The sequence below is a fragment of the Scyliorhinus torazame genome, chromosome 14 (genome assembly GCF_047496885.1).
Source record: "Scyliorhinus torazame isolate Kashiwa2021f chromosome 14, sScyTor2.1, whole genome shotgun sequence".
NCBI classification, from domain to species: domain Eukaryota; kingdom Metazoa; phylum Chordata; class Chondrichthyes; order Carcharhiniformes; family Scyliorhinidae; genus Scyliorhinus; species Scyliorhinus torazame.
This window is the reverse complement of record NC_092720.1, coordinates 164,015,739-164,031,811: the sequence shown is the minus strand read 5'-3', so window position 1 is coordinate 164,031,811 and position 16,073 is coordinate 164,015,739. Positions and strand designations below refer to the sequence as shown.

Genomic DNA, 16,073 nt, shown 5'->3' with positions numbered 1-16,073 from the left:
ATGGGCCGAATGGCCTCCTTCTGCACTGTAAATTCTATGATAATCTATGAAAGGAGAACCTGGGACAAGAGGGAACAGATGGCCCCAGTGGGGTGGGGAAGGGGGGATAATGGTGAGAGAAAAACAGATGGATAGAAGAAATGAAAAGTAATTGATAGAAATAAAAATGGAACGAAGGTGGAGGAGAAAGTTCACTATCTGAAGTTGTTCAACTCAATGTTAAGTCCGTAAGGCGTGCCGAATTGGAAGATGATGTGCTGTTTCTCCAGTTTTCACTGGAACACTGTAGCAGGCCAAGGACGAACATGTGGACATGAGAGCAGGGCGGTAACTTGAAATGGCAAGGTCAAACAGGAAGGTCTGCTTGCAGATGGATAGGAGTCTGCGTTTAGCCTCCCAAATGCAGAGTGGGCGGCAGTGGGAGCAGCAAATACATTCGACCAGATTAAAGGAGGTTCCCATGAAGTGCTGCTTCATCTAAAAAGAGTGTTTTGGCCCGTGGATGGTGAGCAGGGAGGAGGTAAAGGGGTACGTGTGACTACATTACCCATGCTGCATGTGGGCCCAGGACCTGCGCAGTGTGGAGTGGCAGTATGGAATTGGATAGAGCTGGGGCTCGCAGTGCCTGATGAGAGTTGCAGTTCTGAACGCAGCAGCGGTTGGAGCCCAGCGTTCGGGAGTGAACGCGAGGAAACCCACGCCCGAGTAGCTAAATTGAATTGAAAAGCAGAGATTGAACCTTGGTAGGAACCAGAGCGATGGCGGTGGGAAGATTCACTATTGCAGCAGATTCTCTGCATACAACTGAAGAGTGAAAAGTGCCACAATTCAGAGCCGTCCCACTGACTGGACAACACAGAAGAGTTGCAGGAGGAGGACAGTGTGGTCCGGGCATGTCAAAGGCTGCAGAGAGGTTGCTTCTCTCTCCACTGATGTTTCCTGACCTGAGCATTTCCAGCACTTTCTGAATCTCTCTCACATTTCCAACATTCACAGTATTTTTCCCCATTGGAGTCCAAGAGCTGGCTGTGTGCACTTTAGGGAAGTGTAGTCTATGGGTTGATTTGATGGAGCTTTGAAAATAACAAACAGTTTGTCTTCATGACTTCATGTGGATAAATTATTTCAATTGGAGAGGTTAGGGAGGACCAAAGGCCATATTTACAAGTTGTGCAAGGGCAGAACTATAGATTCTTCAATCATTAAAAGTAACAAGGCAGCACAACAAGACATTTTATTAAAAAATCAAACAATAACACGGGAAAGAATGGTTTTTTTCTGTTCACTGTAAGGATACTTGGCAGCCTTCGATGGCCAGGATGTTTACTGGAACATAAAGTGCCGGGTGTTCAAACTCGGGTGTTCTCATGCCACACTTTGCTTAATGCTTCATTTATCCAACTATTTGCAACATCTTGTTGACTTTCCCAACTGCTTATCTATTGGACTTATTTACTTCACTAAATGTCAGGCCCTTTTGCTCGTTCGTTGGACTTTGCCTCGGACTAGAGCCAGGCACCGAATCCCGAAGCCATGGTCAACCCAGGGGTTCCCAACAAAGAGAATGGCGTGAGATTCTTGTTTTATATTCTTGTTTTATATCCTTATTTTATATTCTTATTTGTATTATTTTTGCAAATAAAGTAGAGTCGATGAACTTCTGTCATTGTTCTCTTTATTATTGTGCCTGAACCATAAAGAATCTTTGGAGTAATCCAAGACAAACACTGGGGTCCTTTTTTGGATGAATAGAATTGAAAAGCAGAGAAGTGATGTTGAATTTGTCTAGAACCTTGTTTCGACCTCACTTGGAGAGCTGAGCACAGTTCAGATCAACATATTGAAAAAGGACAGAAAGAACTCGAGAAGGTGCAAATAATATTGATGAGGATGATATTGAGATTGTAACTATCAGGAAAGACTGAACAGGCTGACACACTTTTCCCTAAATGTTGAATTATAAAATTAAGAATTAGGGTGTAAATGCAGGGAAGATGTTTCCACTTGTGTAGGGGAGTCAAAAACTAGCGGCCAGAAATATAAGATGGTAAATAATAATAATCTTTATTGTCACAAGTAGGCTTACAGTAACACTGCAATTAAGTTACTGTGAAAAGCCCCTCGTCACCACATTCCAGTGGCTGTTCAGGTACACAGGGAGAATTCAGAATGTCCAATTCACCGAACAGCACGTCTTTTGGGACTTGTGGGAGGAAACCCACACAGACACAGGGAGAACGTGCAGACACCGCACACAGAGTGACCCAAGTCGGGAATCGAACCTAGGACTCTGGAGCTGTGAAGCAACAGTGCTACCCGCTGTGCTACCTTGCTGCCCTCATTCACAGTAAATAACAAGTCCAATGAGGAATTCCAGAGAAACCTCTTTCACAATAGAATGATGGGAATGTGGAGCTTGCTCCCACAAGGAATGGCTGAGGCAAATAGTTTTGATGTATTTGATGGGAAGCCAGGTAAATAGATGAGGGACAAAAGATTAGAAGGATCTCCTGTGAGGGTGAGATAAAATAGGTTGGGAGAAAGATCATGTGGAGCATAAGCACTGGTAGAAAGCAGATGGGCAGAATGGTTTGTCTGCTGATGGGGTGAGTAAAAGGCTGCATTTGTTGCATGTGTTTACTCCATTACCACTGATAGATTAGGTAGCTGCCAGGAACAAAGATGGGGCTGCTCAAATAATCACAGCTGTGTTTTAGCCAGCATTGTTTAATTTCCAATTGAAGCAGATTGGCCAGAGCGCCTGTCACTGATGGAGAGGGAGCCAGGTTTCCAGTTGGGAGCCACAGTCAGACTCAAGCCTGGAGCAGTGAGTTTGGTCTGAGTGGGAGTCAGATATTTGTTTATCAGAGATGGCATTTTGTGGATGTGAGAGAGAGTGTTTATATTGTTCCAAACTGAAAATGCCTCTTAAAACCTCAAGTTTCTACTCTGTGCCCTGGCTACAACTTTAATGTGACAAGAATTATGACAAAATCATTCACAAATTGACCTTTCGTTGCTGCTTCTTTCAGTCTGATGTGTTGGAAGCAGCTCTCACTACACTCAGCTTGTCTACCTCCAGCAGTTCCAGTATCTATTACTTAGAATAGCATTTAGCTCCTGTAAAATGTCCACTTCTTCCTTCAGATTGTTTCCAATCAAATCAACCCCAGATGTTGTAATTCAGCCTTTTTGACATTTTGTTTTGACTGCGAGCAGCAAAAGGACAGTTTCTGGAAGCAGGGGACGTCTCCTGTGAATTGGAACTTGCCACCTCTATAGGTGTTTAGTTATTTCTCTTCCCACACCTCGTGGTGCCGAAGGCAGACTTTCATCTGATCCCAAAGCAAGGTTTTTCTGGAACATTTCACTACCCTGTCACCAGAGGCCACTCCACACTCAGCATGTCTGACCAGGAGTCTCTCCCACTCTTACCACCAGCCACTGGTGTGTTGGAAGGATTTTCCAGGTTGATGCTCATCCTGTTTGGCCCTGTTATGAATGCACCTTCATTGGCCACCAAATCCTGGGGTGGGATTTGAACCCAGAACTTGTGTCTCAGAGGCACACTGCACCACAAGGCCACCTCAATCAGTGCTTTGTAGGATGGATCTGACATTATTGACTTTACAGTTCCCCAAAGACCACGCGCATGAGCTGCCTCTCACTTTTCCATCTCATTTTAAAAGTAGTAAATGTCACACCGTCAAACTGTTCTGGACAAACTAAAATAAATATATTTATCAATATGCAAGATTTTAGACAGAAGCAGAAAAAAAGTGCCAGAAACAATTGGGACTAAATAAACATTCCAGAGCATCAGGAAGATGGTATATGTGCGCAGTGATGTCATTGACACAGGTGCAGAGGGTATCGGCAGGCTGAGCGCAGCAGATTGACATCATTGGATTTCTGGGCAATCGCAGACCCGTGCACCTGTGCGGACGGGTATTGGCGACCATCTTGTATTGGCAAGAGACATTGTGAGAGAAAATAGATAGGGAGATGGCTCTTGTGGAGCAGAAGCAAGTAGAAAGTAGTTGGGCCAAATGATTTGTTTCCAAGCTTTAAAAACAAATCAAATCTAAAAACGCTGGAAATATTCAATATTCCGCCTCCTCCCTCACCAGTGACGGTCCTATGCTGCCCCCTCCCACACACCATCCCTGCCGATCAAATGTCCTTTTATTTTATTACCTCACCTTTGGTCACTGTGGAGTCAATCTCCGAGTCATTGTCACCTCCCAAGCACGAGGAACTCCCTAAGCACAGTTTCTGCCCTGGGCAGAGAGTCATAGTGTTACTCCGCTATTCCCGGAGCCACTCCCCGAGTAACAGCTGTAATGTTGTCTGCTTCATGATAAGGATGGCTTGGATGCGTAGTGTGCAACAAAGAACATCAAGCTATGTTGTTCAACAAATCTAATTTATTAACACTACTTATAACTAGATTTGAACGTCTTCCTAAGTACAAAGGTTGCTAAATAAACTATGCTATAACTATATCTACAGATCTCCTGAACACACGATTACTCTCTCTCACGCCTAAACACCTACTCCCAGAATCAAGTATGTCACCCGATCTGTGGGCGGCACGGTAGCACAGTGGTTAGAACTGTTGCTTCAGGGTCCCAGGTTCAATTCCAGGCTTGGGTCACTGCCTGCACTGTCATCCAGCAGAGGGCAGTAGAGCGGAGCTGCTGATTGGCTGTTGCGGGGGAAATTTGCATACGTCCGTGTGCTCACCCTAACTTGAAGGTGGTTTGTGGAGGAGCTGTTGTCAAGTGAGCACTTTGGTGATAGTGACCACAATTCGATTACGTTTACTTTAGTGATGGAAAGGGATAGGTATATACCGCAGGGCAAGAGTTATATCTGGGGGAAAGGCAATTATGATGTGATGAGGCATGACTTAGGATGCATCGGATGGAGAGGAAAACTGCAGGTGATGGGCACAATGGAAATGTGGAGCTTGTTCAAGGAACAGCTACTGCGTGTCCTTGATAAGTATGTACCTGTCAGGCAGGGAGGAAGTGGTCGAGCGAGGGAACCGTGGTTTACTAAAGCAGTCGAAACACTTGTCAAGAGGAAGAAGGAGGCTTATGTAAAGATGAGACATGAAGGTTCAGTTAGGGCGCTCGAGAGTTACAAGTTAGCTAGGAAGGACCTAAAGAGAGAGCTAAGAAGAGCCAGGAGGGGACATGAGAAGTCTTTGGCAGGTAGGATCAAGGATAACCCTTAAGCTTTCTATAGCTATGTCAGGAATAAACGAATGACTAGGGTAAGAGTAGGGCCAGTCAAGGACAGTAGTGGGAAGTTGTGCGTGGAGTCCGAGGAGATAGGAGAGGTGCTAAATGAATATTTTTCATCAGTATTCACACAGGATAAAGACAATGTTGTTGAGGAGAATACTGAGATTCAGGCTACTAGACTAGAAGGGCTTGAGGTTCATAAGGAGGAGGTGTTAGCAATTCTGGAAAGTGTGAAAATAGATAAGTCCCCTGGGCCGGATGGGATTTATCCTAGGATTCTCTGGGAAGCTAGGGAGGAGATTGCTGAGCCTTTGGCTTTGATCTTTAAGTCATCTTTGTCTTCAGGAATAGTGCCAGAAGACTGGAGGATAGCAAATGTTGTCCCCTTGTTCAAGAAGGGGAGTAGAGACAACCCTGGTAACTATAGACCAGTGAGCCTTACTTCTGTTGTGGGCAAAATCTTGGAAAGGTTTATAAGAGATAGGATGTATAATCATCTGGAAAGGAATAATTTGATTAGAGATAGTCAACGCGGTTTTGTGAAGGGTAGGTCATGCCTCACAAACCTTATCGAGTTCTTTGAGAAGGTGACCAAACAGGTGGATGAGGGTAAAGCAGTTGATGTGGCGTATATGGATTTCAGTAAAGCGTTTGATAAGGTTCCCCATGGTAGGCTACTGCAGAAAATACGGAGGCATGGGTATCAGGGTGATTTAGCAGTTTGGATCAGAAATTGGCTAGCTGGAAGAAGACAAAGGGTGGTGGTTGATGGGAAATGTTCAGACTGGAGTCCAGTTACTAGTGGTGTACCACAAGGATCTGTTTTGGGGCCACTGTTGTTTGTCATTTTTATAAATGACCTGGAGGAGGGCGTAGAAGGATGGATGAGTAAATTTGCAGGTGACACTAAAGTCGGTGGAGTTGTGGACAGTGCGGAAAGATGTTACAAGTTACAGAGGGACATAGATAAGCTGCAGCGCTGGGCTGAGCGGTGGCAAATGGAGTTTAATGCAGAAAAGTGTGAGGTGATTCATTTTGGAAGGAATAACAGGAAGACAGAGTACTGGGCTAATGGTAAGATTCTTGGCAGTGTGGATGAGCAGAGAGATCTCGGTGTCCATGTCCATAGATCCCTGAAAGTTGCCACCCAGGTTGAGAGGGTTGTTAAGAAGGCTTACGGTGTGTTAGCTTTTATTGGTAGAGGGATTGAGTTTCGGGGCCATGAGGTCATGTTGCAGCTGTACAAAACTCTGGTGCGGCCGCATTTGGAGTATTGCGTGCAATTCTGGTCGCCGCATTATAGGAAGAATGTGGAAGCATTGGAAAGGGTGCAGAGGAGATTTACCAGAATGTTGCCTGGTATGGAGGGAAGATCTTATGAGGAAAGGCTGAGGGACTTGAGGCTGGTTTCATGAGAGAGAAGAAGGTTAAGAGGTGACTTAATTGAGGCATACAAGATGATCAGAGGATTGGATAGGGTGGACAGTGAGAGCCTTTTTCCCCGGATGGTGATGTCTAGCACGAGGGGACATAGCTTTAAATTGAAGGGAGATAGATATAAGACAGATGTCAGAGATAGGTTCTTTACTCAGAGAGTAGTAAGGGTGTGGAATGCACTGCCTGCAACAGTAGTGGACTCGCCAACACTAAGGGCATTCAAATGGTTATTGATTAGACATATGGACGATAAGGGAATAGTGTAGATGGGCTTTAGAGTGGTTTCACAGGTCGGCGCAACATCGAGGACCGAAGGGTCTGTACTGCGCTGTAATGTTCTATGTTCTGCCAGTGTCTGCGTGGGTTTCCTCCCACAGTCCAAAGATGTGCAGGTTAAGTGGATTGGCCAAAAAAAAAAGGTAAGGTGGGGTTACTGGGATAGGGTGGAGGTGTAGGCTTAAGTAGGGTGCTCTTTCCAAGGAGCGGTGAGGACTCGATGGGCTGAATGACCTCCTCCTGCACTGTGAATTCTATGATCTACGTTGGTGTTTTTCAAACTTTCTTTCCGGGGACCCATTTTTACCAACTGGCCAAACTTCAGGACCCAACCCGGCCGACCTTCACGACCCACGCTGGCCGACCTTCGCGGCCCACGCCGGCCGACCTTCACGGCCCAGCATTTTCTCTTACCTTGTTTGCTGCTGACAAAAATGGAGGAAATGGGTTTGGGTCCCTTTGCCGCTCGTACACACTTCTCCAATGGAAGCCTTCCGGTGTCGGAAAGTATGGAGTCTCCATCTGTCCAAAGTTCTGCATTTTTTTCCTGTAAAATTTTATCAAATAACGCCCCCCCCAAACTTGTAAAAAATAATAAAAATAAAATGAAAAAAATAAAATGAATAAAATAAAAGAATAAAATAAAATGAATGAACCCCCCCCCCGAACTTGTAAAAAAAAGCTGCGACTGTTTAAAGAAAAGGCGGCCGTGCATGCGTGCCCGATCACCGGCGCGCACCGATGATATGGCACGCATGCGCAGTGCGGCCACATTTGTTTTACATGTTCGCGGCCATTTTGAAGGCCGCTTGCAGCCGACGTGATTAAAAGCCGGCTGCTGCGGCTGTTGAGTGGGGATTTGCGTGATCGGGAGCGCAGCGACGGACGGCTCCGCGACCCTCCCGACACCCATCCGCGACCCACCCGTGGGTTGCGCCCCCGAGTTTGACAATGCCTGATCTACGTGACTGCTCTTGAGCACCATCTGGTGGTTAGATGTATTTACATGAAATTGTTGACCCTTCATTTACCATACAATATCCATATTGTCACAACAGTCAGTCCCCAAATCACAGTGTTACTCCCAAAGTCACAATGTTACTCCGAGTAACATTCACTTCCCAAGTACTGGTCGATTCGCCTCTCCCAATCTCTTTTGTGATTCTTTTTCCCATCGCCCTCTCTCCTGTGCATGTGCTGCACTTGGATGCTGTGGGTCTTCCTCTTTTGATCTGCTGTTGAACACATCCGAGGCTACACATCCCACACTGATGTTGTCAGTTTGAAATCCTCCGAGGATGAAGAATGCTATTCCCACACTAGAACTCTCTGTCAATGTTTACCAGGAAAGGAGCAGTTTGTTTTATAGATGGCATTGTGTATGTAATATCTACACTCATTCAGGAATAAATATTCAGTGAGATGGATCAAGATTCTTATGAATTTCATCCCATAATATCCACACTAATGTTCAGGCAGTCTGACTATCCTGTGGGCAGTCAGGTGTGGAAATGCCCCTTATGCTGTGTGAGAAGATCCAGCTGAGAGACCTGTTTACTCGGTGCTTTGTGCTGAGCTGTTTGACTGGAGCAAACCCAACTCAGGAGAAAGGGCCTGGAAGTTAGAGTTGGGCTTCCGTTCCAAGGTTGTGGAGTATCCTGGGTGTCGGGCCGAGTGACCCTGGATTGAGTAAGGAGAATGCTGGGTGAGGAGCCGGGTAGAAGGCCCGTCCTCAAGAACTGGCATTGTATCTAAGTTTAAAAAACAGAGAAACACAAAACAGCTGTCAACACTCACATTTCACATCCCATCCATGCCAACCGATGCCCGTGCAGCATAGCTCCACATACCTGCTACATCTTATGCCCCCCATCCATACCCCCTCCATACCAACTTAGGCATCCAACCACTCCCATGGCTCCTCATACCGTTTATGCGAACCTCTTTCTCCCACCCAGTCCACATGGCCCTTTATAGCCTCTGTACCAACTATGTGCTAATTCGAACTAGCTCATGCTGCCCATCCACCACCCATTGTCCTTACGCAACCACCAGTATCCATAATGGACAGACTTCAGAACCCACGCTGAGGGTAAATAAAGTGCAGTTCCGAGTGTCTTGCAGACTTTTTTTCAACCATTTATTTTTTTTAAAAACCCTTGTAGTACATTTACATTCCTTATAACAAACATCTCACTCAATTGCAACATCCTGTCTAAAAAAAAAGCATTGAAATTCAGAACCACTTGGAGCTGTCAATCAAAATACGATATGGCAGGCACCCTAAAATAATTATAGAAGGTTGTGAAATATTTCATGAAACATTAATCCATTTAATTTCGGAGGTTCATATCAACAGACGAGAGTGTAAGACAATAATTTTAACACTCCAGTTTTAATGCACACCATTTCTACTTTCAGTCATCTCAAAGGGCAGCTTAACTCCCACGAAAGATCTCTGGGCACCATATTCTCGACAAAAGGGGACCCTATCTATCTGAGCAATCCACCAAGTTCAGTCCTGTTCCTACTGAGTCTAATTTGCACACCAAGGCTTTCAGACACCTTTCAAGCAAAACCAACAAGTGGAGGCAGCTGCTGATTTCTATGGATCGTTGTCTCTGTGTAACATGCAAATCCAAACCGGACCAATCCTGATCCCACGGATTCGGGTCTCTTCTGCCATTGTCCTCACGATGGAGAGGCTTGTCAGTAATGGCAAAAATCCAGACAGAAAACTGTTCCTCAGGAGGGTGGAGAATGCAGTCGAGGAGGAAAGGAGGCAATGTTGGAGGGATGGACCCTAATGCCTGCTGTGGCCTCCCCAGTCCTCGTGACGTGAACCATCCTGTTGCAGAGACATGTCCAGCAGCAGTTGACTCTGCACTGGGCTGCTGCTGTCCAGAAGGTGCAGGTGCTACAATCTGAGACACAATCTGCCTCATTTCATTTGACGTTTCATTGCAAAAGCTGAAAAAAAACCTCATTCTGCTGCTGAAGAATCGCATTGTTTCTTTGCAGATCCATCTTAAATTCGGTCAACTTTTGCTGAAGCAAGTTAGAAGTGGCCTGATAACTTACAACCTGTTCCTGATGTGAGCACTCAAAGAGGTTTCAGATCATCTTCATTTTCTTCACCGGTAGCATGGGCCTGATGTTGTCCGTGTGCTCGTGGAGATGGCGGAGCTTCTGCTCCCAAAGCCGCAGGTTCCTCATCTACGGAAGGTTCTGAGTGCTCTCGCTCCACCACAGCAGCCAGATCATCACAGGCCTCCTCCTTCACATAAGCCATAATATTTAACTTTAACTCACCCACACTGCTCTCCAAGTCAGACAGCTTACCCTCCTGACACTCCTCTCCCTCCTTCACTGCAGCTGCCATGCCACATTGCTGTGAGGTATTCACCTCCGTCCCTTCCTCATCAGCCCTTTCAGGAATCTCGGACGCTGCTGCCAACTCTCCTCCATCACCATCTGATGTGTCCATGGACACCTGTGTATCTGTCAGAGGAGGAAAATCACAATTATTATCTTTTGTCACATAAATTAACTCTGCTCCTGATGGTTTAAACACTCAGCTGCTGACATCACCTTCACTCATCCCCATTTCTGATCTGCCGTTGGTTATCGTGGGGTTAGAGAGATCAAACAGCTTCCTTGTGAACACCTCCTGTTCCGTCAGTTCCTTAATGTACGGAACCCGCCCTCCAGTCAACAAGTGCTCCTGCGTGTTATGGGCCAACTTTCCCTAAAGGAAGAAATGAAAATTAAAAATGATCCATTATCCAGACTTTGCTGTGCTTTCTTGTGACAGTTTTCAGCCTGCACCCAGGGAGACATCTGACTGGAGATCAATCTGGGTGGCATGGTAGCACAATGGATTAGCACTGTTGCTTCACAGCGCCAGGGTCCCAGGTTTGATCGCCGCTTGGGTCATTCTGTGAGGAGTCTGCACGTTCTCCTTGTGACTGCGTGTGTTTCCGCCGGGTGCTCCAGTTTCCTCCCACAATTCCCGAAAGACGTGCTGTTAGGTGAATTGGACATTCTGAATTCTCCCTCTGTGTACCCGAACAAGCTCCGGACTGTGGCAACTAGGGGATTTTCACAGTAACTTCATTGCGGTGTTAATGTGAGTCTACTTGTGACAAATTTTTGAAAAAAAATCTTATGACAAAGTCAGAGCCATCTCCCAGATAACTGCATTTTACAACACCTCATTAAATTATTTTTTAAATCTTGTTGTTTTTCCGTATTTTTAACTCAAAAACTATTGGATTTGTTTATTGTCACGTGTACCAAGGTACAGTGAAAAGTATTTTTCTGCGAGCAGCTCAACAGATTATTAAGTACATGGGAAGAAAAGGGAAGAAAAGAAAATACATAATAGGGCAACACACGGTATACAATGTAACTACATAAGCACCGGCTTTGGATGAAGCATACAGGGTGTAGTGTTAATGAGGTCAGTCCATAAGAGGCTCATTTATGAGTCTGGTAACAGTGGGGAAGAAGCTGTTTTTGATTCTGTTCGTGCATGTTCTCAGATTTCTGTATCTCTTGCCCGATGGAAGAAGTATGATTTAAAGTTGAAAAAAATAACATATATATATATTTTATATATATATATATATATTTAATATTCAGATATTGCCCTCTTGTCCATGATAGGTAAACTTGTGCATAAGCAGCCGCTTCTATACAGATTGATATCTTCTTTTGGTGATTTAACCAACGGTTAAATTGGCCTTCGTGAAACAATTGGACTGATGGTTGGAGAGTTTGAAGACAGACGCTGCTGAGACAGACAGTGATTTGGAAGGACAGCTCCCCTGTGTGAGCACTGGGGGTAAACAACACAAACAACTCTCGTGTAATGGAAGCCAGTGAGCTGCAGTATGAATGTGCTGTGGTGTCTGTGGTGGTCTGATGACCTTGAGAATGATTTGTTGCACACTTTGCAGATAAATGGTTTCTCACCATTGTGTACAGATGGCTGATTAGTCCGAGAATGATTTATTACAATCAACACATGTGAATATTTTTCTCTCCGGTATGAATGTTTTGCTGTGTGCAGAGGGAAGGTGACTCCGGGAATGATTTGTCACATATCATACATGTGTACACGTCGATGTACGCAGGAAGCCAATGAGCCTGAGAACCATTAGTCATACCTTGCATGGGAAGGGTTTCTCCACTGTGTGAGTATGTCGGTGTCTCTGGAGGTTCGATAACTGTGAGAATGATTTGTCACACACCTCGCACCTGAAGGGTTTCTCTCCTGTGTGAATGCGTTGATGTACAAGGAGGGTCGATGAGCTCCAGAATGAATGGTCACACACCTCGCACGTGAAGGGTTTCTCTGCTGTGTGAAGGCGTCGATGCTGACGAAGGATTGATGACTTTGAGAATGATTTGTCACACATTTTGCACCTGTAGGGTTTGTCTTGCTCCCCTGTATGAAGACGTTTATGTTCAGTGAGGTTTGATGACCGTGTGAATGATTTGTCACACACCTCACATGTGAAGGGTTTCTCTGCTGTGTGAATCCTCTGGTGTGTTAGACGGTTGCAATTTCGGCTAAAAGTCATCGCACAAACATCACACCTGAAGGGTTTCTCTCCTGTGTGAAGACGTTTGTGTTCGCTGAGGCTTGTTGACCGTGTGAATGATTTGTCACACACCTCGCACGTGAAGGGTTTCTCTCCTGTGTGAATGTGTTGGTGTCTGTGGAGGTATGATGACCACAGGAATGATTTGCCACACTCTTTGCACATGAAGAGTTTCTCCCCTGTGTGAATATGCTGGTGTTGACGGAGGGTCGATAATTGTGAGAAAGATTTGATACAAACATTACACTGAAATGGTTTCTCCCCTGTGTGAATCATCTGGTGCTTCAAGAGATGCGTAGAATTCACAAACCCTTCATCACAAACATCACAGCTGAATCGTTTTCCTTCCATGTGGCTGCCCTTGTGCTAACAGTGCTTGTAACAAATGCACCCGAGAAGATCATACGAACCTGTGGAGCCCCGCAATTGAACACACTACCACTTGTAGGAAGGAGTCATTGGTTCATGAAGCTCAATCAATGATTGAAGCTCTCACCACATCTGCAGCCCACTCACACTTCGTCCCAGTCTCACCCTGACCGATCACCCACAGCTGAACTATTGGTCTGATGATATGTGAAAACTCTCCTGGCCTGACCGATTTCCAGATGATGGTTTCACTGCCCAATCTTCTCTGTGTTGAGCAATGCTGTGAAGGGACTGAATGTCTTCCCACATATATGCAGTTGTTCCTTAGGTGATAGGTAGGATCTATCTGTGGTCTATATTCGCTCTGTATTCTCTGGTGTACGACGGTGCAATCCTTCTGTAAAACAGGAAAAGGAAACATGATTTCTTCCAAATCCCTCTCCTCCTTTGCTGAAGGGTCAGACTCCTCAGTTAGAGACTGTTCCACAGTGAGTGTCAGTCTGCTCGACCTGTGTCAGGGAACAGATACAAGTCCTTTCTTCTTCCTCACTTGACTGTCACACACCCTCTGTTTCCAGCAGAGACACTGGGCAGTGGCCAGAAGCAAACAATGTGGCTACTTTCTTTCCAAAGTCCAGTTCCCATCTTATGAAGCAGCATGAAGGCAATGGAAAAGCCAGTCGGGCAGAGTGTAAAAGGGCTGTCAATTCACCAAGAACTCGAGTTGTGCTGGCAAAGAAAAGTTTTATGCTTTGAGTATGTGTTTAATATAAAAACACTCAGGAGAAATGTTAATTCAATCGAGATTTTGTAATTTCTTCCCTTGTTTTCCTAAAATATTTGAAGAACACTTTGGGCAAGAAGTGCTAAATGCTAAGGATAATATTGCTTCAGTGTCACTGATTAAAGGGTTCTGGATTATCCTGGGAAATTACTCAGACTGCACATCCCAAATTCAGCTCTCAGCCACAGCACTGGGCAAAACTATCAAATCCAAGCCCAGGCTTCTGGGAAAGGCCGGGGCCTTCAGGTAAAATCTTTAAAGAAGACATTTCAATAAATATGTCCCTGTCCCTCCCAGATAATAACACCTCACCTTCTCATATTCAGCAATGACCCATTAACAAAACTCAGCCTGTAAATCAGAAGGGAAATGCTTCCAATAAACACTCAATATTCAACACACAGCAAATCAAACAGCTCAGCACAAAGCACCGAGTAAACAGGTCTCTGAGCTGGATCTTCTCACACAGCATAAGGGGCATTTGCACACCTGATTGCCCACAGGATAGTCAGACTGCCTGAACATTAGTGTGGATATTGTGCAATGTAATTCTTCTAAATTCTGCTCCTTCACTCACCATCTCCTGACTTGGTTTGGAGTCCCTACAGGAAGTGAAGCAGCTGTGGTAGAGGAAGAGGAGAGAATGGGCAGAGTGGGTGGGCTCTCTGATTGACGTCTCTCACAGACAATCCAAATATTTCTGCAGGAACAGGAGTTTCCTGAAGTTTGGGAAACTGACCGGGGAAACGGGGGCGACTTTGAGCAGCAGCTCAGGTGGGGATTTAAACTTGTCATTGGCCCATCTGAGTAAAACCTCACTTATTGCAGCTGCTGTCTCAGTTCCCCTGGTAAATGTGTGACAGAGATTTCCTGGGCGCAATTCTCTGAAATGGAGACAGAGTGTTCGCACCGTCATGAACGCCGTTGAGGTTCACGACGGCGCGAAACGGCCCCTATCCCGACCGATTCAGGGCCCGAAAATGGGCTAGGAGCGGCGCATGCCAGGCGGCGCCGCATACATGACGCGGCCAGCGCCGCATAACTGGCGTCACCCGCGCATGCGCGGTTGCCGTCCTCTCCGTGTCCGCCCCGCAAGAAGATGTCTGACGGATCGCGCGGGGCTGCGGAAGAAAGGAGGTCCTCCTTCATAGAGGCCGGCCCGACGATCGGTGGGCACCGATCGCGGGCCAGACCCCATTTGAGGCCCCCCTGGGTGCAGGATCCCCCCTCCCCCCATCCTGCAGGCCGCACCCCCCCCCCCCCAGCGATCCCGCGCTGTTCCCGCCGGTAGCGAACAGGTGTGGACGGGGCAGGGGGGAACCCGCCGTTTTGGGCAGGCCGCCCGGCCCATCCAGCACTGAGAATCGCGGGGGTACTGGTGAATCACCATTTTGGCTGTCTCGGGCGATTCACTGGACCGTGCCGTGCAAAACACGATTGTGCCGATCTGGCCGCTTCCGTGAATCGCGGGAGGGCGTTGGACCGGCATCGCGGGAAAATTTGGCGACCCAGGCGATTCTCCAAACCGGCGCGGGAGCGGAGAATCGCGCCCCTAGTGTGGGAATAGCATTCTTCATCCTCGGAGGCTTTCAAACTGACAACAGCAGTGTGGGATGTGTAGCCTCGGCTGTGTTTGACAGCAGATCAGAAGACCCACAGTATCCAAGGCAGCAATGAAGTGCAATGGAGCTGCACAGGAGAATGGGGAACAGTAGAGATAAGTATAGTTGGGAGGAACAGTGATGAGAATGCGTGGGGATATTGCACCGGATCATTGGTGGATTATTGCTGAATAAGAGGTGTAATTATCTGGGAGGGGCAGAGACACATTTATTGAAATGTATATTTATGTCTTTAAAGATTTTATCTGAAGGCCTCCGCCTTTCCCAGAAGCCTGGGCTTGGATTTGATAGTTTAGCCCAGTGCTGTGTGTGGGAGCTGAATTTGGGATGTGCAGTCTGAGTGAGTGCCGTGTATCTAATTTCCCAGGATAATCCAGAACCCTTTAATCAGTTACACTGACGCAATATTTTCCTTAGCTTCCAGCACTTCTTGGATTATTAGTCTGATTTGGAGAGTGATTCTGATCTGCAGGGTGAGTTTGCGCTCAGGGTGTAACCTGGGATTGGGAAGTGACTATCTGAGATATTTTAAAAAGGTAAAGTCACTATAGTTCCAGATGACCATAGGCTACTTTGAGGGCAAGAGATGACTGGTTGTATTTTAACCTGAGGATCACCACACCTCAGGCAAGGGGCAAAGTTGAGAAAGTTCATCAATAACCTCAGCTGATAAAGGAATTGAACCCACGCTGCTTGCCTCGTTCTGCATCACAAACCAGCTGTC

General features: G+C 46.2%; 1 protein-coding gene across 3 annotated transcripts; it reads right to left on the bottom strand.

Annotated features, from left to right (window-relative positions):
* Window positions 1-9,277: 9,277 nt before the first annotated feature.
* On the bottom strand, window positions 9,278-14,464 carry LOC140389205 (uncharacterized). Of its 3 annotated transcripts, none has more exons than XM_072473379.1 (4): window positions 14,305-14,464; window positions 12,137-13,340; window positions 10,557-10,713; window positions 9,278-10,466 (listed from the first exon to the last, which is right to left on the bottom strand). In XM_072473379.1, exons 2-4 carry the CDS (start codon window positions 12,923-12,925, stop codon window positions 10,069-10,071), a joined length of 1,344 nt encoding a protein of 447 aa, XP_072329480.1. In that variant the 5' UTR covers window positions 12,926-13,340; window positions 14,305-14,464; the 3' UTR covers window positions 9,278-10,068. The 3 variants fall into 3 exon arrangements, with proteins under 3 accessions (XP_072329480.1, XP_072329481.1, XP_072329479.1); XM_072473380.1 differs by having other exon boundaries at window positions 14,217-14,306; XM_072473378.1 differs by lacking the exon at window positions 14,305-14,464 and having other exon boundaries at window positions 12,137-13,969.
* Between the last annotated feature and the right edge of the window lie 1,609 nt (window positions 14,465-16,073).